Source organism: Vespa crabro, chromosome 13, assembly GCF_910589235.1.
Source record: "Vespa crabro chromosome 13, iyVesCrab1.2, whole genome shotgun sequence".
Classification (NCBI taxonomy): Eukaryota; Metazoa; Arthropoda; class Insecta; order Hymenoptera; family Vespidae; genus Vespa; species Vespa crabro.
Genome location: NC_060967.1, coordinates 3,759,938 through 3,781,994, shown reverse-complemented (window position 1 = coordinate 3,781,994; position 22,057 = coordinate 3,759,938). Strand labels below are relative to the sequence as shown.

Below are 22,057 nucleotides of genomic sequence, written 5' to 3'. Positions count from 1 at the left end.
TTGTAGCGCCATCTGAACTAAAACTTGTAGATGTCGCTAGAGTGGATTACAATAGAGAGCAGTTTGATGTTAGTGGTGTCTGTAGCTTTTCATTCTTTTGTTTGAGTGATTTGATTACGTTGCTAATAATTATACATTGTTTGGAGTAAGTTTTGAGTAATCGATTTTGATATCCAATATTTGTTATATTATTTAGACAATTGTATATTATATTTTTTTGTAATTATTCTTTTGAGATTAGTAATAAAACATTATGTTTTTATTCTGTTCGTTATAATCAATAATATATATAAGCTGTTCTTACCTTTATCATAAATAAAACAATATTTTAATTTCTATGCATACTTATCTTATTTGTTAAGGAAAGCATTATTTTTGTAATATATGATCATAATTTTAATATATATATATACATTTTTTTAAGTGCGGTTATTGTATATTTTTGTTGACATGACCCCATCTTAGTAACCTAAAAACATAAATGTTAATTATATTATGAATTCATAAGTTTTTCCAATATTATCAGATAATTCTGTTTCATTTTCAGATTAGAATATTAAGATAGAAATCTATTCTAATCTTGTTACCTAGCCTTATTGGAAAAATGCAGATTTTTGTAAAAACTCTCACAGGAAAGACCATCACGTTAGAGGTCGAAGCATCTGATACGATAGAAAATGTCAAGGCTAAAATACAAGATAAAGAAGGGATTCCTCCTGATCAACAAAGACTTATCTTTGCTGGCAAACAATTGGAAGATGGAAGAACTTTGTCTGATTATAATATTAAAAAAGAATCCACTCTTCATTTGGTATTGCGACTTCGCGGAGGCATGCAAATTTTTGTAAAAACTCTTACAGGCAAGACCATCACTTTAGAAGTTGAAGCATCAGATACGATAGAAAATGTAAAAGCAAAGATTCAAGACAAAGAAGGGATTCCCCCTGATCAACAAAGACTTATCTTTGCCGGGAAACAATTAGAAGATGGAAGAACTCTTTCAGATTATAACATTCAGAAAGAATCTACTTTACATTTGGTATTGCGACTTCGCGGAGGCATGCAAATTTTTGTAAAAACTCTTACAGGCAAGACTATCACTTTAGAAGTTGAAGCATCAGATACGATAGAAAATGTAAAAGCAAAGATTCAAGACAAAGAAGGGATTCCCCCTGATCAACAAAGACTTATCTTTGCCGGGAAACAATTAGAAGATGGAAGAACTCTTTCAGATTATAACATTCAGAAAGAATCTACTTTACATTTGGTATTGCGACTTCGCGGAGGCATGCAAATTTTTGTAAAAACTCTTACAGGCAAGACTATCACTTTAGAAGTTGAAGCATCAGATACGATAGAAAATGTAAAAGCAAAGATTCAAGACAAAGAAGGGATTCCCCCTGATCAACAAAGACTTATCTTTGCCGGGAAACAATTAGAAGATGGAAGAACTCTTTTAGATTATAATATTCAAAAAGAATCTACTTTACATTTGGTTTTGCGTCTTCGTGGAGGCTCAAATACTTGAATCAAAGGATTATAAATCCTTATGTAGTAACATTTAGTAAACGTCGTAGTATATCAACTGATAGTAACTTATACGTTTTTTATATTTATTTAAAATCGTTATTTATATAATGTATGATACGGTTTAAACGAAAATCGTAATAAATGTGAGCATGAGCATTAATCATATGCAAATGTGCATGTGCTCCATATATATAAACATTAATCAATTAAAAGTTTTATTAATCCTTAATTATACTACATTATTATTTATCAAATATTATAATAATAAAATAAGTCTCTCTCAAAATTTTCAAGCATAGTGTAGAGAAACTACAGCTTCGATTTTTCAAAGAATTAAAAGTAACGTTATGATGTTAGAGTATAGATGGCATCACGAGTCTTCCTTAACAAACATATCTCTAATAACCAGAGTTCTATAATTAAGATAGAAATAGATTAATGTAAACATTTTCCTTGTAATATTTGTAAAAAAAAAAAAAGAAAAAAATAACTATTGATATCGATAAAAAATATTTTTCAAAAACAATAGACATTCGTTAAGAAAAATTGAAGAGAAAAAGAAGGTACTAAAATTCATTTTTAAATAATCGCACCTGAAATGTGCGAAATTTGAATAACAAATGACTAAACAGTTATTTTTTGTGTTCAAATTTACGTAACATATCGAAAACTGTAGATAAAGTTAAACGACCGTATAAGTCTTATACGATGTGGTCCGCCTTCGACCCTGTGTTGCTTTTGTTTGGAGAACGGATCGAGAACAAGGTCACGCAGGTAAAATGGCAGTCGGAGTACCGAGATCGGTCGTTGCTTGACGATAACCTCGCGTCGTGACGCCTGTATCGTCTACGTTCTTTACTCAAATAAACGACTAGGTAATATTAATTCATTCAATGACGATAGGACAAGTGAAAATGATCGATATTTAGGATAGATCGAAATAATTTATTTTTACTAGGATAACAGAGATAGATCTTCTCGATCGATTTGGTAAGTCAATAACATTCCGGTATATTCTTAATCCACGTGAATCCAAATATATATACATGCATACGCGTATATAGAAATTTGTTAAATTAGATATGTACAAAATTTGCCAAAATTATTAATTATCTCGCCTTTTAAAATCTTTTAAAATCTTTGAAATTTTTGTCGCGCCATATAGGTAATTGTGCGGTATGATAATCGCAGGAGGCGTCGCACGCAGCCACTTGCGATCTGATAAAAGAGTTGCAAGAGAATTTTTTTACAATCTACGTGTTCTATATCAGAAGGCAATTCTGATAAAGGTTCTAGTTTCTATCTGATCGTTTGGGCGAAGCCTCATCGACGGTAACAATGAAAATGGAGGTACGTGTGCATATCTGTATACATATATATTTTGTCCATTTTTCTTTTTCTTACTATTTAAATTTTTACATCGTCTCAACTTTTATGCCTTTTTACTATTTAAATTTTTACGTCGACTCAACTTTTATGCCTTAAATTAAAAAAGCATTTTTTGTGGTTGATAGCGAATCGAAAATAAAACTGCATTTGTCATTATGAACATGTAAAATTATGTACAAGTTAGTTTTACGTGTATGTATATATACATATATACATATATTTTACTCATTTGTAGAAAAGTATTCTCTTTCCTTTTCTCCTACTTATTATTTTTGTTATAAATAATAAATAATTAAGTAGAACGGCATAAAAATTGTCACGTTGTAAAGATAAATATTTGATGAAGATATCGTTGATGTAGTGCATAAGAGAGTATCGTTGAAAATTATGAGTAAAATCACGTACTTAAGATCATACGTGCGTCATCGTACATGTATGTATTAAATACATTTATTTTCGTATTCCTATATATGTAGGAAGTACAAATAAATTTTCTAGGAATTGTAACGTTTATTACTCAAGATCTATTCTAGTTAAAAGACTTACTTAGAATCATCCGATTTATTACCCATGTACTTACGTGTATTTACTACGTAACAAATTTGATGGTATTGATAACGTTTGTTATCTATATATCATCATAGACCATAACATAGACCATAATAATGTAATTATAATTTTAGTATAGTACTATAAGTACTATATTATTTATAACAATAAAAATAATAATATTCTAAAACGTAACAAATATGGATCCTTTTAGTAAATACCGATAATCAAGAATTATAGTTGCAAATATATGTGTGTTAAGAAGTTTAAATATTATCGTAGAAACGTTTTTAAAGTATTTCCATGTTGTTATTCTTTTAGTAAAGTTATTATTTTAGTAAAGTGAAATAGAAATTAGCATTTAATAAAAAATAGTCGTCGAGTTACTATTTAAATTAATTAGCGGCAAGACATTTTTTAATCTACGCTCGATAAAATGATTCTTAAAAAGGAAAAAAAGAGTCACGAGTACTCGTATAATTTTGTAGAATCGTTCATCAAAAAATTAATATTAGAAAATTTCCTTTAATAATTCAAATTATTTGTATTGAAAATATTTATAAAAAAAAATTAAATATTCTTAGAGAAATTCTCGTCCCTTCTCTTTTCAATTTCGCAGATTTAACGAAATTCTTTATAAAAAGATTTTTCTCGAACATAACCGTTAATTAAATTTATAAGATAATTATTAATAGTCCAAGTATATATATATATATATATATACTATAATTCAGTAGACGAATCTTTCACAGAACACTTGCTCCAAAGCAACAGATGTTTCTGTGAAGCAGGTATACTATTACGTTGAGAAACACCTGTGATACTTTTGTTTGATCACTATAGATCCCTCATCTCTCTCATCAAATTTTTTTCTTCGGTATAATAACATAGATATATTTGAAATTGAAATGAAAGAAAAATTTATATAGATCGTAAAATTCATTTTCTCTCAAATTTTCCTAATCAATTCGATCAAGTAACGAGATCTGTATTGAGTATTTTATAGTAGTTAGTAAAGATTATTTCAACATAAGATTATATTAAGTATTCGTTAAGCATAATTATATTAGTGATTGTTACTATAATTATTTCATAACCATATCTTTTACGCGATATTATCATTGATTATTTATCTAAGTACTCATATTTAAAAATAAACGAAATTACATAAAGAATGCACGTGATTTCGTATTGTGTTCGAGGACGCACGTAAAAGTTCAAAAAAAATATATCGGCGCTTCTTCTTTTTTCTAAATGAAGAAAAAATGAATTTTCTCGATCGGAAGCTGTTCGAAAGGAAGCAACAAGACAAGTCAGGAAGATCCATGGCCCATTTTTTTTAGAAAGGAAGCAACCAACCAGCTTACGGTTCAGCTGGCACGTTACATCGAAGCACAGCAGTCGCTGTTAGTTTTCTGCGAGCGGCATTCCTGAGTGCCGCTCGAGTGCAGCTGCTTGAGTAAAATCCGTAAAGTAGAGAGAGAGGAACTCACAAATTGGATAAATATTTTAGTTCCTACGCGGAAGTTGTCTGATTAGGAGTTTTCCAGTTCTTTTGTTTTAGATTTATACATCTACAAAAAGAATTATTTATACTCATTTAAGTATCATTTGAAGTGACTTTCAAAAAAAAAAAGAAAAAAGTAAAAAAGAAAGTGTAACATCTAATCTGACTTTTCTTAGAAATCAAAAAAGATCGATCTATCGATAGATCGATGTGAAACATTCGAAATGATTCATAGATTTGAGTCACAAACAAGAACACGTGTTTTCATCGATATCAAGATTTAATCACAAAAAATCTATATTATTGGATACTTTCTTTTTTTTTTTAAATTACAATAAGGACAAAAGCCTGGATGATCAAGCCCGATCATATTGCTACTGAACACACAACCTGTTTTTTGGAATTCACTTCCCGTTAGCATCAAGATCGGTAGCACTATGGTCGTTTGGTATTCCAGGTATTTCGCCGTTACCTTTCTTTTTGTCGATTAATGTCAGTTCTTTTCCTTATTTGCTTGTTTTTCCTGAAGAAGTCAAAGGTCATGAGATAAATTATTGTATTCATTGACTTTATTAACAAATCGCAGATAGATCATGAGTTTCATATTACGTATTCGCTTTAATAATTTTTATTGCTTTGTAACTTGTGATAACACAAAAAAAAATTAAATAATTGTAATTATTTGTCGTTGTAAAAATATCATGATATAAATAAATAATTATATAGAAAATAAAGAAATAATCTGAGAAACATTCAAAGCAATAAAATGTTTAATGTTAAAAGATAAAAATTATGTAATAAAATTATAGTATAACGAATATAATCTCGTTTTTAGGCGGAGCATAGATTGGAGCAGTTAAAAAAGGCAACAGACAGAATACAAAAGGAGATCGAAGAGGTCACGGAGAGGGAGCACGAACTACGAAACGTGGGTAGCATTAAAACCACGTCGCACGAGACAGTGGATTCCAAGGTGGGTATATCTAAGGGAGAGAGAGAGGGAGAGAAAAAGAGAGAGAGAGAAAGAGAGAGAGAGAGAAATCTTGGTACATACGAAGGTGATCGAGCTCAAGGTCGCTCAACGTCGAAGGAAAGTGAGCACGTCGGTGTGATACTTATATGGATCCAAAATGTGCATTCTTTGCATGCTTTATACGTGCTTTCTTCCTAATACAAGAATCATTTAGATTAGATTTTTCATTGAAATTTCAATCCACGTTTAGTCGAATGTGTTGTCGATAGTTAAAAATTATTATATAAAAATTATTATGATATATATATATATATATATATATATATATATATATAATATTTTAGAATATATAGAAATATCTAATTCGCTAATTTGAAAATAAAGTCATCCACCCGTTGAAAGATAAATCTCTCCTAAGTGAAGAATCTCTGGAGTCTAACAAGTAGAACAGAACTAACGAATCATCAAGAATGAATTCGTGCAATAAACTTAGACTAACTCAGTAATAAGACTATTTAGTATTTAACGGACGCGTGACTAACGAATAAAAGCGTAAGAAAATGATTTTAAAGTATGTACATTGATATAAATTTAGGTGAGACGTATGCCGCAAGCTTTGGCATCGAATAAATTGAAGAGGGCAACATCAACGCCGCAAATTCTCGAAGCTGTTAATCTTGTCCCTTCAACGCAATCTATTCTACCAAAAATGACGAACGGCGTGATATCTTCAAATTCAACAACGAGACCTTTACGTTTTGCTACAGCACCTAGCCAGAAAGGATTGATGCATAGGTTCTTAGCAACAAGAGGAAAGATTTATAAACCTAATACAACACCTAATGATCTTATAACTTCATCTATCACTGTACCTACCATTGCACTTAATCCTATAAGCGTAAAAGCTTTTAATCGTAGTTTGAAGATACAACTTGAGCCAGATGATGAACCTAAAAAACCTCCTGTTAGAAAGGGTTATGTACCTGTTGAAGAAAAAATTCAAAAAGAATTGCACGAGATGAAGGAACGAGAAAATGAACTTAGGTGAGCAATCGGTCATAATATTTATTAATAATAATAAGAAAAAAAGAAAATGAGAGTATACAATGTAGGTACAGTGATGCAAATTATGAATGAGCTATTAGTATACTTTTCTTACCTTTTAATATATTATCTGTGTATGTAATGTACAAAACTTGATATAAAAATTTCATAGATTTTTTCTTTCTTTTTTCTAGATTAATGCGTTCTCAAATGTTAGCAAAATCTCAACCGAATCTTTTAGACATCGGTAACGACAATGATTCCGATATCTACGATGGTACAGGTTCTTTAAGAAGCGGAGCATCATCTAATACGTTAAACGAAGATGAAATAGAAAGAGAAAACAAAGGCAAACATAAGGTATAATTATTTTATTTGCTTGACTATCCCGAAAATTTTCATTGATTTATCATTATACGAGTTTACCATGATTTTTTATAAAGTTTTAACGCTCAGACATCTAATCGTTTTATCTAATCAATATTCTTATCTATTACCGAGAATCTGTTACTTTCATTGCTTTTTAAAAGTATTATTGAGATCGTAAAATACACTTTTGTTTTTTTTACTTAAAAACGAAATCGATTAATCATTCAATTATTATGAAATTAATATTGGATTAGAAGTAAGAGAAGTAGTATCATATAAGTTTAATTTGTGTTTCAAGTGAAATTATTTTTAGCCGAATCCACGACGTCGAAGTACTCTCATCGCTCAATGGGAAAGTCTTATAGCTGCAAAGAAAGAATCCACTGAAAATAATCATGAAAACGATAATGCTTTTTGAAAAATGATTTATCGTTAATGTTTTTCTAAGGTCTTTTCTGTCCTATTTGTTCCGTAGGTTTGATAAATTTATTATTTAATCTCTCTTTATATATATTTTTTAGGTATGTGATATACATATATATATATATATATATATATATATATATATATATGTATATATATATATGTGTGTGTGTGTGTATTTTCTATGTATTACTAAGTAATAAGTTATAAACGAATATTTATTAATACATAAAGACTTGAATAAAAATGTATACATGCGCCCGTGCACAGATTGCGGTGTAGACGTTGCATACTGCGGATATTATAATAATTTGTAATATATTTTTCCGCTTTTTTATACATAACTATTAGAATCTTAGGGAATACTATCGATTGAATATTTGTTTTTTGTTGTTGAAAATAACAAAGTACGATTAAGTTAGTAATTAATTAAGAATTAGTTCTGAAATATATTTTTTTACTAGCAAGAATAAGTATATACAAAATAACTTGTAATATTTACTCAACAAAAAGATACATATACATGTATACAATAATTAGTTGAAAACTACAAATTAGGTAAGAAAGTAAATTCAAATGTATATGTGATCGTATTATTGCTATACGTATATATAACGATGCTAATCAAAACTATTCGTGCAATCTCTGTTGATATGGTGCCGAATTTCATATTAATTTATTAAGTTATGTTTTCGATCTTATTATTATCTATATTAATCTCATACTTATTCAAATATGCAAACACATTTATTTTCGTTTAATTAATTCATAAAAAATGTTTTGGTTATTATATTCTTTTAAAAAACGCGTTGTTTTTATGTTAAGAGCATAGTATACTTAAGTGTATACTTTATAAATATAAATTATTATAATTCTACTTGTTTTATAAAGATTTTCTATATCTAATATAGATCTCAGTTTATCATTTAAATACTACTTTATAAAAGATAGCTATAATTATTTGTATGGAATTAGTATTTCACGACCAATAATAATAGTTAAAACTTCTTAATGCTGAAGGATATAGCAAAAACTTTATAAATACAAAATATTGTTTATGTTTATAATTAACATTACGTTTTCTCATAACAACATTAATATTTTATATTGATCCATGTTTAATAAGTAATGTACGAAATTAGTTTACCTGTACACTAATAATATTACAAAATATTATAGTATAAATAAATAATATTTCTTATAACTTGTGATATATGTCTCTTACTTTAAAAAATATCTTTAGTGATAGTTGATTAAATAAATATCTTACTTATCTACAGTAAAATAAGATTGAGATTTGTATTATTCGTTTCCACCGCTATTATGGTGGCGTTGTTAGTCATTCTTTATGGGTTTTTTGTGAACAATCCACTATGTAAAAAAACTTTTCACATTAAGTAATAATTGTGATATATTTATTTAACATTATCAGGTACACTGTAGTTTAATCAGACAATTTTTTCGGCAGCTATGGCTGTGGTCTTAAGAAGAACCAAAGAAAGAATGAATGATTTCTTTTTTGTCCCGGCGTCTTTGTTGTCTCTTTTATTTTCGACGTTTGTTGTCTTTCACTTTGTTTGCTTGGTTTCCCACGTTATGTTTAGTGGCGCCGAGGCGTGTTAGTTATGTGTTTTGGCAGAGGAGGCGTAACAATCGTAACAAGGTCAACACATTCTAATTCGTTTTAACACTGCCTTATGGATAATTACTATTTATTGTATGATTCAATTTTGACAAGTATGGTCTGTTAAAACTTTAAAATAATTTAAGTAATTTAATATTTTTATATTAGTAGAACAATGGAAGAATTACAGAAAAGGATCGCAGAGCTCGAAAGGGAATTACAAGAAGAGAAATGTAGAAATGCAATTACTACACGCGAAAAGATTGAACATATGTCTGGTGAAGTCATAGATTCTAACCCTTATAGGTATTTCAATAACAAATTGACAAGTATATCCTTTTAATTGTTTTATTTTGTTATATAAAATAGATATAGATTGAAATAAAATATATTTATAGTTTATTTTACTTTATAGTCGTCTAATGGCATTGAAACGTATGGGTATTGTTAATAATTATGAAGATATACGACAAAAAACAGTAGCTATTGTTGGGGTTGGAGGAGTTGGTAGTGTAGCTGCAGAAATGTTAACAAGATGTGGTATAGGAAAGGTTAGCAGAAAAATTATTTTAAATATCTGTAATGTTACTTCCATATTATCGAATTATATCATATTTTTGTCTTTTTATTATATTTGTATAAAAATATGATGTATTTTAGCTAATTCTTTTTGATTATGACAAAGTGGAATTAGCAAATATGAATAGATTATTTTTTCAACCGTATCAAGCAGGACAGAGTAAGGTGGAAGCTGCTGCCAAGACTTTACAATATATTAATCCTGATGTAGAAATTGAATCGCATAATTATAATATTACAACTGTAGATAACTTTCAAGATTTTATGACTACGATAAGGTATACTTTATATATATATATAAAATTTTGATTATTATATATAGGACAAATTTATTGCAGAGTAATTAACTTTTATCTTGTAATATGAATTCTAGTACATCGAGCTTAATGAATGGCCCTGTGGATTTAGTCTTAAGTTGTGTAGATAATTTTGAAGCACGCATGGCAATAAATACTGCTTGTAATGAACTCAATCAGTTATGGTTTGAAAGCGGAGTTTCAGAAAATGCGGTTTCTGGGCATATTCAATTTCTTATACCAGGAGAGACAGCTTGCTTTGCTGTATGATACTTTATAGTATATAATTTATATAATTTATAAATCTATTCTTCAATTTTTTTTAATTTATTCATTTTTAGTGTGCGCCACCTTTGGTTGTAGCATCAAATATTGATGAAAAAACTTTAAAGAGAGATGGTGTATGTGCGGCATCATTACCCACAACTATGGGTATAGTAGCAGGCTTTTTGGTACAGAATACTTTGAAATTTTTACTTTGCTTTGGAAATGTAACATATTATTTAGGTTATAATGCCTTGCAAGATTTTTTTCCAACAATGATGTTAAAGCCAAATCCAAATTGTGAAGATAATTATTGTAGACAAAGACAACAAGAATATCAAGCAAAACCAAAAGTTGAAAAGCCTGTTGAAGAAGTTAGTGATATAAAACCTTTGCACGAGGACAATGAATGGGGTACATAAAAAAATTATTATCAGTAATGTATAATATTTATAATATAGATAATTGTTTAGTAGTAATTTTTTACAGGAATCTCCTTAGTTGAGGAATATGAACAGCAAGAAGAAGAAGATGCTCAATTAATTAATACTGGTTTAAAACAAGCTTATACCGTATCTGTACAACCAACTAACCCTCCAAATGAAATAGCAAATACATCCGGTCCAAGCCTGGAAGAACTTGTGCAGCAAATGAAATCTTTATAATATTTTTAGACCTTACAAAAGTGTCTATAAAATTATACAAAATTAAATATTGTATACATTCCATGGAACAATAACAAAAAATTTTTTAAACAAATGTTTTTGCATATTCACATTATTGAGAAATAAACTTATAGAAATAAAATTAAAAATAAATTTTGTTGGATTAAAATATAAAAATAAATAATAGACATATTAGCTTATATAATTTTATTAAATATTTTAGCCATACATCACTAGAATCAAGCGAATGTAAATGCGGAATGAAAATACAAAACCATATAAACGTTAATGTTTATGAGTGAAATCTGTGAGCTTTCAAGAAATGTATCACAAAATCTTGAAATGGAAATGACATGAGGTTGATGATACCGTACAATTATAACCGTTACAATTATATTTTTCAAGTTAATAGCATTTGAATACAATTGATTTATTGTGTCTCTGTTCACAATCAGTTAATAGATGAATTTTAAGATAAATATTGTTCAATGAATATAATAAATATAAAAGGACAAATTTTTATATAAATACATTATATATTCCAATGAAATTTTAGAACAATTGAAAAAAGTAAATATTAAACAAAGCATAGAAAATAAAAAAAAGGATGAACTCAGAGAGTTTTTTTACTTTTTGCATAAATTCATCCTAAAATACATCTGTGAATAGAGAACAGAAAAATATTAATCAGATTTGATACTAATTATTATTCTTCATCATCACGAACTCCACCAGGTGGTGCTTTTGGACCTCCAGCACGCTTTGCCATAATAATTTGATCAACTTTAAGCACAGTACAAGCAACTTCCACTGCATACTTAAGAGCCCATTGCTTGGTAAGGAATAAATCTAAAATTCCTGCTTTAACTGTGTCCACAAGAGCAGTACCTTCACCCTATAATATTAATATTAATTAATTTTTACTAAGAAAATAAAATATGTTTAGAAATATATAATAGTTAAGAAAATTACTAACGTCGATATCAAATCCGTAAGTTTTTTTACCCTCTTTATGGGCAGCATACAATTTAGAAAGTAATTCAGATGCATGATTGCCACTATTCTCTGCTAAAGTTTTTGGAAATACTTCCAAAGCCGTACTAAATCTATGTGCTGCATATTGTGCTAAACCTGGCAAAGTATCAGCATAAGAAGCAAGATGTGAAGCCAGCTCAATTTCAGTAGCACCAGCTCCAGGAAGAAATCTGCCATCTCTTGTAATTCCTTTAAAAGTATTAACACCATCATCTATTGCTCGCTCGATATCATCCATATAATTTTCTGTAGATCCTCTAACAAGTATAGTGCTAACACGACTATCTTTTCCATCTAATCTAAAGATCACTACTATAGTGTCTCCTAATTCATCGATGTAAACAGAATCAGCATATCCTAATTCTTCTTTCGATGGTGCAACTAACTTCGAAAGAGCCGTTGCTCCGACAGTTTTTGATAACCGTCTAATGTCGAATTTACTAGGTATACGAACAGCCATTAAATTGTACTTAATCATATAATGAAGAGCCATATCACCAAACTTTCCACCCGATACTACAACTGTAGCTCCAGTAGCTGCAATTGCTTTTATTTGTGTTTCTAATAGGGATTCTTCTCCACGTGAAAATTGCATCAACTCATCTGCGCTCTTTATTAATACTGTTCCCTTAGTTTCTGTTTGCGTGATATCAACAGGACAAGTATAAACAGCAATTTTAGCATTGGACTGTTTTGTTACATTTCCTTCTACTTGACGTTTAAATACCATTCCATTTACTACTTGAGAGGATGTTAAACCACCTCCAAGTATTTTACAAACACGTACATTGTCTACATTAAATGTAGTTTTTTCGGGTAAAATAGATACACATGCTTTGCTAACAAGAGATGCTAGAAGGTCTTCATTTCCATATTGTTTGCTCATTATAGATGTTTTGATTCCAACTTTCATTTCTTCTTCATTCTGATGATCTTTTATTTCATGAACAACCAAAGTAGGAAGAATTTCTAATGCTTTTTCTAATGCTCCTTCATAACCTTCCACTATTTCGGATGTAGTTATACCCTACCAAAAAATATAACTTCTTAATATAAAATTTAATAAAAAACACTTCATAAAATTTTCATTATTTATAATTTAATACCAAACGAAGAAGTTCTTCTGCAGCTTCAAGTAAAGCTCCGGCAAATATGATAACAAAATTTGTACCATCTCCAGCTTCTGCTTCTTGCATTTTAGATGCAAGAACTAACAATTTTGCAGCAGGATGCTCTACTTCTAATTCGTTAATAATTGTAGCTGCATCATTAGTGACAAATAATTTTTCGATATGATTAATAATCATCTTATTCATGCCATTTGGACCATACGCAGTTCTCACTGTTTGTGCAAACTGTTTACAAGCAGATATATTTCTATATACTGCTTCTTCTAACCCGGAGAAGTACTGTTAAAAAAGCAAATTCATAATATTTTGTTGGTAACAAAAATAGATTTTTTTTACAATATCATGCAATTACTATAATCAGTAAAAAAATTTGTACATAATTAATGACTATAAAATATACAGAATTTTATAATTATTAATTGTAAGTAAAACTTAATGTTTATTTGAATTTACAAATTATAAATAAATTGTTAAATAATAAAAATATGATATGATGTAGATATTAAAAACCAACTATATAACGTATTTATGAATATTATAATATTTTATAATCATATGTAAACTTAGTACTAAGAATGTCTATAAAAGGTAATGACGTCGATGGCGGTATCGATATTACATTCATTGCATTTTTGAGTATAATAATTTGCAATACAACATTGAATTTTGATAATATATACTTACACGAGCACCATCTTTTAACATTTGGGCAACGCCCGGTGCTTTTGGTACGTGTAAAGCCATCTTTTAACAAAAAATTCGAAAAACCACAACCTCACGTGTTATAAAATAATGATTACTATACGCCGACCATAAACTCAACAAGAACCTTCTTTTTAAAGATAGATCTTTCCTTAGTAGTAACGTATTGTAATTGTGAATTTCCAAAAATCAGCTACATGCGAGCGCTGAAAATATCCAATCATTGTTAAGAAGAAATAATTTTGATTGGTTGAATCCGACAATCATTAACCAATTATAATAATGCATATATAATTTTTTTAGTATATTTTAAAGTTTTTAATTAAAAGTTATTAATATGTGTCTAAGTTAATTAAATAATTATTTTTAAATTACGTATATGTTATATGTGTATATCAAGCTTTTCAATTGTAGATGGTGCTTCGAGTTAAGTCAATACGTGGCAATTACGAAGCTTCGATAAATGTCACTTGTCAATAAATTGAAGTTGTCACTGATAGGTGGAGTATACAATTTAAATGGCTCAAATTGTTTTTATTATATATATATATATATATATATATATATATATATAAGTATAATGTTATGTGTATATATACATAATATATTAAGTATAATGTATATATATATATATATATAATTTTACCTTATCTCTAATTGATCGCTTGAAACTTCTCTTTTCTAAAGAAATATACGTATTAATATATAAATATTTTTTCAGAATAATTGTATGCATTAAAACATCATGAACATTCAATATATAAAGAATGTAGAAAATTCAATATACAGCAAACAACATAATGGACTTATACAATATGGAACCTCTGGTTTTCGAACTAAGTAAATATACTTTTTATATTATTTAAATTTGGGCAATTTTATATTTATTATATATATTATATTATTATTTTTTACTAATCCAATTTTAGGGCAGATTATTTGGAGCATGTACTTTATCGAATGGGAGTTTTAGCTGTCCTTAGATCCAAAATATGTAATGGTAAGAAATGATTTCTTTTGCTATTTTCATATCAGTAAAAAGAAATTACTTTTAATCGATATCTTATATTTAATGATCTAAATCTTTAATCTAAATCTTATATTTAATTTATCTGATATAAAATAAAAGGTTTTATTATATTGTAGCTGCAATTGGATTGATGATAACAGCTAGTCACAATGTAGAATCAGATAATGGCGTAAAATTAGTTGATCCTAATGGTGAGATGTTAGAAACATCTTGGGAAATAATAGCTAATGATTTAGCTAATGCAAATGACACTGATGTTATAACTGTTATTCAACGTATTATAAATGAACTAAAAATTGATATGTCTGTGAGTGCAACAGTAATAACAGGCAGAGATACAAGAAAAAGTAGTCCTAGTTTATTAGATGCTGCACTTGCAGGTATTAGAGCCTTGAACGGTATTGTAAAAGATTTTGGAATTGTTACCACACCTCAATTACATTATCTTGTTGTTTGTACAAATACTAATGGTAATTATGGAGAACCAACATTGAAAGGCTATTATACTAAATTTTCAAAGGCTTTCGAACGTATGAGAAAATACAAGAATTCATTTAATAATGATAAATATATAGCAGAGTTACAATTGGATGCAGCAAATGGTGTTGGTGCACTTGCTATGAAAGAATTTCAGAAACACATAGGTTCTGCACTCAAAGTTAATATTTATAATGATGGAAATGGAGAACTAAATCATATGGTATGTAACTTGGTGAAAAATCATATTACAAATTAGGATAAAAGAATATATATTTTTCTTTTTACAGTGTGGAGCTGACTATGTTAAAATACAACAAAAAGTACCATTAAATATGCAACAGGAAGCAAATGTTAGATGTGCTTCTATAGACGGAGATGCAGACAGAATAGTTTATTTTTATGTAGATGAAATCAAAAAATTTCATATTCTTGATGGAGATCGTATAGCTACTCTTGTAGCAGGTTATATCAAAGAGCTTCTTGAAGAAAGTTCTTTGCAATTAAATCTTGGCCTAGTTCAAACCGCATACGCTAATGCAGGTTCATCTAATTATATTTCGCAAAAATTGGTATATATTTATTTACCTCCTTATTGTTAGAGTAATTTTTAAATTAAATATTTTATTGAAAAATTATATTTAGAAAGTTCCAGTTGCATGTGTTTCAACAGGTGTAAAACATTTGCACAGTAAAGCAACAGAATTTGATATTGGTGTTTATTTTGAAGCAAATGGTCATGGGACTGTGGTTTTTAAAGAAACAGCTATCCAATCTATTTCAAATGCTGCAGAAAATCTTAAGTAAGATTTGATTTGCTAGAATTATAGATTTATACACATACAATTTTACTAACATTTCATTATCGTTATAGGTTAAAAGAAAATGAACGTACTGCCGCTGGAAAATTAGTACATATTATAAATATTATTAATCAGACTGTTGGCGATGCCTTAAGCGATATGTTGTTAATAGAAACTATTTTACATTCCAAAGGATGGAGCATTATTGAATGGGAACAAAGTTATACAGATTTACCAAATAAACAAATGAAAGTCAAAGTTAAAGACAGAAATATTATTACAACAGCTAATGCAGAAAGACAGTGTGTTACACCAATAGGATTGCAAGATGAAATTGATAAAGTCGTAGCTAATTATTCAAAAGGAAGAAGCTTTATCAGGTATTTTGTACATCTAAAAATAAATATTTCCATTCTAGTATTTTTATTTGAAATAATATGAATAAAATATTATTAGACCTTCTGGCACTGAGGACATAGTACGCGTTTATGCAGAATGTGAAAATCTATCTGATGTTGACAAATTGGCTGTAGAAGTATCTTTACTTGTTTATAGACTTGCTGGAGGTATTGGACCAGAACCTACTTTGTGATAACGACACTGATCTTATCTCAAACTTAACGCTTTTATCAAATCTGCATTTAGTTTTATCAAAAAAAGATAATACAGAAATTGTTTATTTTTAAGTAAGTCTAATTCTTTCCTTGTTTATTTTTGGCTGGATTTATACTGGATTTTTGAGATTAAGTATATTATATCCTTCGATTTATGTAAAGTAATTAGGAAATAATAAATAAATAAACTCAGAAATGTATAAAATATTGGAAAATATATTTTTATATATATTTTAATACAGTGACTGTTTATAAGTAATGTTTTTGATACATCGGTTATATATTAGAAATTTTTATTGATGAGAATATATATTTAATATAAACGTATATGATTGTATATATATATAATGAGATATAATGTATCAAAAGTTTCTGTTTTTTTGTTATGCTCTTGCTCAGTCATAGGCCGCATACATATTAATAAGATTACAACGAAAAATGTATAAATGTATAAAAGTTATTTTTCCAAAAACTTGTTATTCGATGATAAGAAACGTAAAATTTGCTTAACATTAAATTTTTTAATGTTCGTGAAAGCGAGAGAAAGAAAAAAAAAATTTGGCAGCGATTTAAGCCAATTAAGATCGAAAGAAAGGCATATGATTTTTCACGATCGGCCAATCATATGAAAGATTTCGGCTATTTCATGTATACTGCCATCTGGTGTTAAGAACTTGAATTATTCAATATTCTTACACCGGAATCGAATCTTAATACTACAAAAAGTAGATCATAGCGTGTATGTCTGTCGGTTTGACCGAGAATTCGTACGGCAATAACTGTTGTAATCGTCAGACGCCATTTTGTGCCTCGTTTCGCTGTAGAGCGTCACGAAAGTTTCATCCTTTTTATTTTAATTTAATTTCGCCAAAACGTCGCAATTACATGTAAGTATGGCAAATTTTTCTTTTTCAACAATAATTAGCATAAATAGATTGTCGAGAAAAGAGCGGGATCGTACTATTTTTGTAGTATTGTAATGTAATGTAGACGATTGCATGGAGACATGTAAAAACCGGATACAGAAGGATAGGCTTCTTAAGGCGTATGCCTTAATTGGTCTATGTATTTTAATAATACTTTAAATATATATTTATTTTATTTTACGAAAATATATTATCGAAAACTATAAATATTAACAAAAAAATTGGATTCCCCTTAGTATTTATTCGACCGTAGTTTACGCGTCCTTCGGCCAACACTTGCACAATTACGTGATCACAATACTACCATTTTTTGGCCAAGCATTCTGATTTCCCGGCAATGTAGTTTTCCTTGATATACAATTGGAGATACATTAAATGTTAGATAATTTAAATATATGTATATCCATTTTTACTTATTCAAATATATGTATATACATTTTTACTTATTCAAATATATGTATATACATTTTTACTAACGAAAGTAACAACCTTTTTTACAATATATATATACTTTTATGATATTTATAATATATGTAGTTAAAACATTTGTTTCAAGAAGTATTTATTTATTATATTATATTTCTAGCTTATTACTTTATAGAGCACATAGTAATATACAAAGTTGCTAATGTAACTACCATACGATAATTATATTTTTTATATCTTACTACTTGATATTGAAACATAATTATTATTTTTTTTCCAGAAAATGGTGTCTTCTAATCAACCGGTAAGCGCATTTGTTACTTAGGATATTATATTTTATTTATTTCCAATAATAAGCATCAATTATTTTTGTTTACCAATTATTCTTAATCTGCTATTTTATAAAAAGCTATGCATATTTTTTTATAATTACACACTTCCCAGAAACTACAGGAAATACATATAAGGAAATTATACATAAATCCACTGTTCTCTAATAAAATGATTATTGAGCACCATTAATACAGATGGGTAAGTCAAAGCGGTCTATGATCTGACGCAGCAAATTTGAGTATGCATTTGTTTAATTTAAATATGCAAATTTTGTATTAGATTCTACAGATATTATATACGTTGTATAAATTATAATACACTTGATCAACAATGCTTTTGTTAGCTCAGTATAATTTGCATTGTCTATAACATATAAATAATGTAAGTCTATGATATAAAAACTGAGCTAAAATAAATTCTCTAATAGACACCATGCTTGCTGTTACAGAAGTATGATCGTATCTAGAGATACATAAGCGTGTATACAAAGATAGTTGTCTTATATCTTCGTTTACTTTAAAGCATGATTACTTTAGTTTCATATATGTACTTAATCATAGACTAATTTTTGGCGTTAGAATAAGATACTTTATTTATGATATTTTGCATTTTTGCAGAGAAAAACAAAAATATTTGTGGGGCGGTTGCCAGAAAATTGTCGCAACGATGAGTTGCGACAATTATTTTTACGCTTCGGCGAGGTGACGGAATGTGACGTTATGAATCGATACGGCTTTGTACACATGGCACGAGAGGAGGATGCAGCTGCAGCTATCAAGGCGCTCCACAATTCCAACTTCAAGGGGGCAACCATCAACGTGGAGCAGTCAACTGGGAAGTCACGCGGAGGCGGTGGAGGACGCAGGGATGGAGACAGAAGAGGCGGACCAATGAGAGGTGGTAGAGGAGGACGAGACGGTGGTAGAGACGCTCGTCCTGGACCATACAATGATAGAAGAGGTAAGTGATATCTTTTATATTACATTTTTCGACGATGCTATCTTCTCATCCATTCTATAATTAACTCTGCATCTTAAAGTTTATATTTTATTTTTATAATGTAGAAGTAACATTCTAATCTTATAAGTTCTGTATTGATTTCTTTAATAACAATGAGAATATAGCACGTTGATTTTAAGTCTCTGTTCATTTCAAATTTAAAACCAACTGGAATATTCGGCGTGCTTTACAGTTCTTCCGATCCAACTCGTTGGTTACGATGGATCTGCTGCAGGTGGCGTCGCAGCTGGCTATACCGATTACAATCGTGGTGCTGGGGACTTTAGTGGACGAGGGACTGACTTTGGCACTGGGTATACCGACCGTGGAGCATATGGCCAGAACGTGGGAACTGCTGCGATGGGATATACCTCAACGGCGCCAGGGATGGGTGGAGGCTATGGACCTGCTGCTGCTGTAGGAGGATATGGTCCAACGGGAACGGCTGATTATGGCAGGACTGCTGATTATACCCGTGCTGCAGATTTTGGAGCGAGAACAGATTATGGTAACATAATGGTCTATTTTATCATAATGATCTGACATTATATTAAGTAAATGATTCAAATGAGTATATCAAGTAAAGTCATTGAAAAAAATAAAGAAATAATAAATACAGCTTGAATAATAAATAAAAGCTCTAAGTCTTTATATAATTAACCAGAAATGTTGAAGATTAATACTGTAATAATTGTTAAAATAATAAGGTCAGGTTGTTACAATTTCAATAGACATGTATTTATATTATTTCCAGTAGTTGGAGCTGGTATGGCAGGTGATTTTAACCGTGGTGCACCAGGTCCGGTTGATTATGGTCGTACGGATAATTTCGGCGCAAGTCGCACAGTTGATTACACAGCTAGAAATGATTATGATCGCGCTGCAACCGGACCAATGAGAAATGGCGGTGCTGCCGTTGCCACAACAGGATATGGTACTGGATACACTGATGTTGGATATGATGAAAGTCATTGGTAAAGTTATTATATTTTTAAGAAATTTTTATTTATGTTTTTATTTGCAAAAACATAGGGAACATTAGATTGTTTTAAGAAAAGGAATATTCCCAATGATAATATTAAGTGTAGTTTCATTGTTGCATGTGATAAAGATAATATTGATTTTATATCGATGGTCATACGCGAATATCTTTTTGAGCCATTAAGTGTAAGAACATTAAAATGATCCATTTCATTGGAACTTTTTCAAATGTGCCTAACAAAGTTATAATAATTTAATCATTATCTCATAAAGATAAATTTGCACATCTACTAATCTGCTTAAGATCATGCACGGGTTTTAAAAAAAAAGAGAGAAAGAGAGAGAAAAAAAAGAAAATGTGAGTGCATGTGGAAATTGAATAGTGTTAAACTTGTCCATTTTTCTAAGTGATTGTAGCATAGCTTCGTGAAATAATCGTAATCTAGTAGAAAATTTGAAAAAGTTACATCACAGGTACTTTTGGACTATCTATTTCAAGTCTTATATTATGACGATGTCTGCTATTCTTTATACGATATAATCTAAGCCAAAGCAGAAGGGTTTTGTGAGAACCACCATGTATTCAACAGAACACTGACGTAAAAATTGTACGTGCTGCTGGTTCCGAGGTATGTAGTTTCATTGTTAAGTTGCAATGAAATATTCTTACACAGTTTTGATTAAACATGAGAAAGAAAAAGACGAATAAATAAAAAAAGCGATCGAGTAGACACATATTGGAAATAACGCGACAATCTCCTTCAGCTTTGAACGTTTCAACAATGGCTCACAAAATGTTCATGCCATAATAAGGAATGTCGTAACAGGTTATCGCAAAAAATAGAAAAGAAATAAACCAGGCATTGGTATATGCAAAAATTGAAGCGTGATAGAAAGCAAAAAGTAATGATTAGTTTTATGTTTTTAACAGCGAACTTCTATTCACTGTTTACATTCTTTTTCATTAGGCCAATGAGTACTGGTCCCAGCTACAGTACCGGTGCTCCCAGTTATAACACTGGTCCTGGACCACAAGCAGATATGTTTAGTAGAAGACCTGGTAGCGCTGTTCCCAGTGGTGGATACCCACCTGTTGGTGGAGGGTAAGCTAATCATTTATATTTTTAATTATTTTTTATTATTTAAGATTTTGTACATATAAATAACTCGTTTCGTTTCATTATCGATGTCATTTGAATTTTGTCACGTATCACTTTTATTTAACACGTATATTAATATATGTTATGTAAAATATGTTAAATAAATTTAATATAACTTATATAAAAATAATGAATACGTGTTTATTAATATAGCTATACCGAAGGATATGACAGACCTGATGCATACGGACCTCCTCCACGTGGCGGCGGCCGGTAAGTTTGACTTATA

The 22,057-nt window shown here is 29.5% G+C and overlaps 6 protein-coding genes across 17 annotated transcripts in view; 5 read left to right on the top strand and 1 right to left on the bottom strand.

The window, feature by feature from the left end:
• Nucleotides 1-6: 6 nt before the first annotated feature.
• On the top strand, nucleotides 7-1,732 carry LOC124428825 (polyubiquitin-B). Its single transcript, XM_046973354.1, has 2 exons — nucleotides 7-145; nucleotides 548-1,732. The coding sequence occupies exon 2, from the start codon at nucleotides 605-607 to the stop codon at nucleotides 1,526-1,528; it is 924 nt and encodes a 307-aa protein (XP_046829310.1). The 5' UTR covers nucleotides 7-145; nucleotides 548-604; the 3' UTR covers nucleotides 1,529-1,732.
• A 578-nt stretch (nucleotides 1,733-2,310) lies between these two features.
• On the top strand, nucleotides 2,311-8,973 carry LOC124428827. Of its 3 annotated transcripts, none has more exons than XM_046973360.1 (6): nucleotides 2,311-2,520; nucleotides 2,696-2,880; nucleotides 5,811-5,948; nucleotides 6,544-6,992; nucleotides 7,187-7,352; nucleotides 7,675-8,973. In XM_046973360.1, the coding sequence occupies exons 2-6, from the start codon at nucleotides 2,869-2,871 to the stop codon at nucleotides 7,777-7,779; spliced, it is 870 nt and encodes a 289-aa protein (XP_046829316.1). In that variant the 5' UTR covers nucleotides 2,311-2,520; nucleotides 2,696-2,868; the 3' UTR covers nucleotides 7,780-8,973. The 3 variants fall into 3 exon arrangements, with proteins under 3 accessions (XP_046829316.1, XP_046829317.1, XP_046829318.1); XM_046973361.1 differs by having other exon boundaries at nucleotides 2,314-2,520; nucleotides 7,660-7,800; XM_046973362.1 differs by lacking the exons at nucleotides 2,311-2,520; nucleotides 2,696-2,880 and adding an exon at nucleotides 5,078-5,432.
• Nucleotides 8,974-9,239: 266 nt separating this feature from the next.
• Nucleotides 9,240-11,365, top strand: LOC124428824 (ubiquitin-like modifier-activating enzyme 5). Of its 4 annotated transcripts, none has more exons than XM_046973352.1 (7): nucleotides 9,240-9,501; nucleotides 9,577-9,714; nucleotides 9,824-9,959; nucleotides 10,069-10,265; nucleotides 10,361-10,547; nucleotides 10,625-10,961; nucleotides 11,024-11,185. In XM_046973352.1, the coding sequence occupies exons 1-7, from the start codon at nucleotides 9,482-9,484 to the stop codon at nucleotides 11,050-11,052; spliced, it is 1,044 nt and encodes a 347-aa protein (XP_046829308.1). In that variant the 5' UTR covers nucleotides 9,240-9,481; the 3' UTR covers nucleotides 11,053-11,185. The 4 variants fall into 4 exon arrangements, with proteins under 4 accessions (XP_046829308.1, XP_046829307.1, XP_046829306.1 ...); XM_046973351.1 differs by having other exon boundaries at nucleotides 9,244-9,501; nucleotides 9,580-9,714; nucleotides 11,037-11,365; XM_046973350.1 differs by having other exon boundaries at nucleotides 9,244-9,501; nucleotides 11,037-11,365.
• A 39-nt stretch (nucleotides 11,366-11,404) lies between these two features.
• Nucleotides 11,405-14,277, bottom strand: LOC124428822 (T-complex protein 1 subunit theta). The gene is made up of 4 exons (XM_046973346.1): nucleotides 14,062-14,277; nucleotides 13,354-13,656; nucleotides 12,189-13,274; nucleotides 11,405-12,107 (listed from the first exon to the last, which is right to left on the bottom strand). Exons 1-4 carry the CDS (start codon nucleotides 14,119-14,121, stop codon nucleotides 11,919-11,921), a joined length of 1,638 nt encoding a protein of 545 aa, XP_046829302.1. The 5' UTR covers nucleotides 14,122-14,277; the 3' UTR covers nucleotides 11,405-11,918.
• Nucleotides 14,278-14,458: 181 nt separating this feature from the next.
• LOC124428823 (phosphoacetylglucosamine mutase) lies at nucleotides 14,459-17,203 on the top strand. Its single transcript, XM_046973349.1, has 8 exons — nucleotides 14,459-14,579; nucleotides 14,801-14,919; nucleotides 15,009-15,079; nucleotides 15,226-15,809; nucleotides 15,877-16,158; nucleotides 16,232-16,389; nucleotides 16,461-16,769; nucleotides 16,846-17,203. The coding sequence occupies exons 2-8, from the start codon at nucleotides 14,825-14,827 to the stop codon at nucleotides 16,979-16,981; spliced, it is 1,635 nt and encodes a 544-aa protein (XP_046829305.1). The 5' UTR covers nucleotides 14,459-14,579; nucleotides 14,801-14,824; the 3' UTR covers nucleotides 16,982-17,203.
• A 531-nt stretch (nucleotides 17,204-17,734) lies between these two features.
• LOC124428892 (RNA-binding protein 4.1-like) overlaps nucleotides 17,735-22,057 on the top strand; it is a 10,756-nt gene continuing 6,433 nt past the window's right edge. For 2 of the 7 annotated variants that reach the window (XM_046973520.1, XM_046973514.1), the window contains exons 1-7: nucleotides 17,737-17,890; nucleotides 18,636-18,659; nucleotides 19,306-19,648; nucleotides 19,881-20,195; nucleotides 20,442-20,661; nucleotides 21,637-21,771; nucleotides 21,982-22,041. In XM_046973520.1, coding sequence (XP_046829476.1) covers nucleotides 18,639-18,659; nucleotides 19,306-19,648; nucleotides 19,881-20,195; nucleotides 20,442-20,661; nucleotides 21,637-21,771; nucleotides 21,982-22,041 — 1,094 coding nt within the window. In that variant the 5' untranslated portion in view covers nucleotides 17,737-17,890; nucleotides 18,636-18,638. Of the gene's footprint in view, nucleotides 17,891-18,635; nucleotides 18,660-18,799; nucleotides 18,887-19,305; nucleotides 19,649-19,880; nucleotides 20,196-20,441; nucleotides 20,662-21,636; nucleotides 21,772-21,981; nucleotides 22,042-22,057 lie in introns of all 7 variants that reach the window. The other 5 variants (XM_046973521.1, XM_046973515.1, XM_046973517.1 and 2 more) reach the window with 5 other exon arrangements.

Coding starts and splice junctions, on each gene's coding strand:
- LOC124428825 (XM_046973354.1), top strand. CDS start 605: ATGCAGATTTTTGTAAAAACTCTCACAGGAAAGACCATCACGTTAGAG.
- LOC124428827 (XM_046973360.1), top strand. Junction 6,993..7,186: donor GAACGAGAAAATGAACTTAG/GTGAGCAATCGG, acceptor TCTTTTTTCTAG/ATTAATGCGTTCTCAAATGT. Junction 7,353..7,674: donor AAAACAAAGGCAAACATAAG/GTATAATTATTT, acceptor AATTATTTTTAG/CCGAATCCACGACGTCGAAG.
- LOC124428824 (XM_046973350.1), top strand. CDS start 9,482: ATGGATAATTACTATTTATT. Junction 9,502..9,576: donor ATGGATAATTACTATTTATT/GTATGATTCAAT, acceptor TTTTTATATTAG/TAGAACAATGGAAGAATTAC. Junction 10,266..10,360: donor GATTTTATGACTACGATAAG/GTATACTTTATA, acceptor TATGAATTCTAG/TACATCGAGCTTAATGAATG.
- LOC124428822 (XM_046973346.1), bottom strand. CDS start 14,121: ATGGCTTTACACGTACCAAAAGCACCGGGCGTTGCCCAAATGTTAAAA. Junction 13,275..13,353: donor CAGAAGAACTTCTTCGTTTG/GTATTAAATTAT, acceptor ATTTTTTGGTAG/GGTATAACTACATCCGAAAT. Junction 12,108..12,188: donor CTTACGGATTTGATATCGAC/GTTAGTAATTTT, acceptor TTAATATTATAG/GGTGAAGGTACTGCTCTTGT.
- LOC124428823 (XM_046973349.1), top strand. CDS start 14,825: ATGAACATTCAATATATAAAGAATGTAGAAAATTCAATATACAGCAAA. Junction 15,810..15,876: donor ATGGAGAACTAAATCATATG/GTATGTAACTTG, acceptor TTCTTTTTACAG/TGTGGAGCTGACTATGTTAA. Junction 16,770..16,845: donor AAAGGAAGAAGCTTTATCAG/GTATTTTGTACA, acceptor AAATATTATTAG/ACCTTCTGGCACTGAGGACA.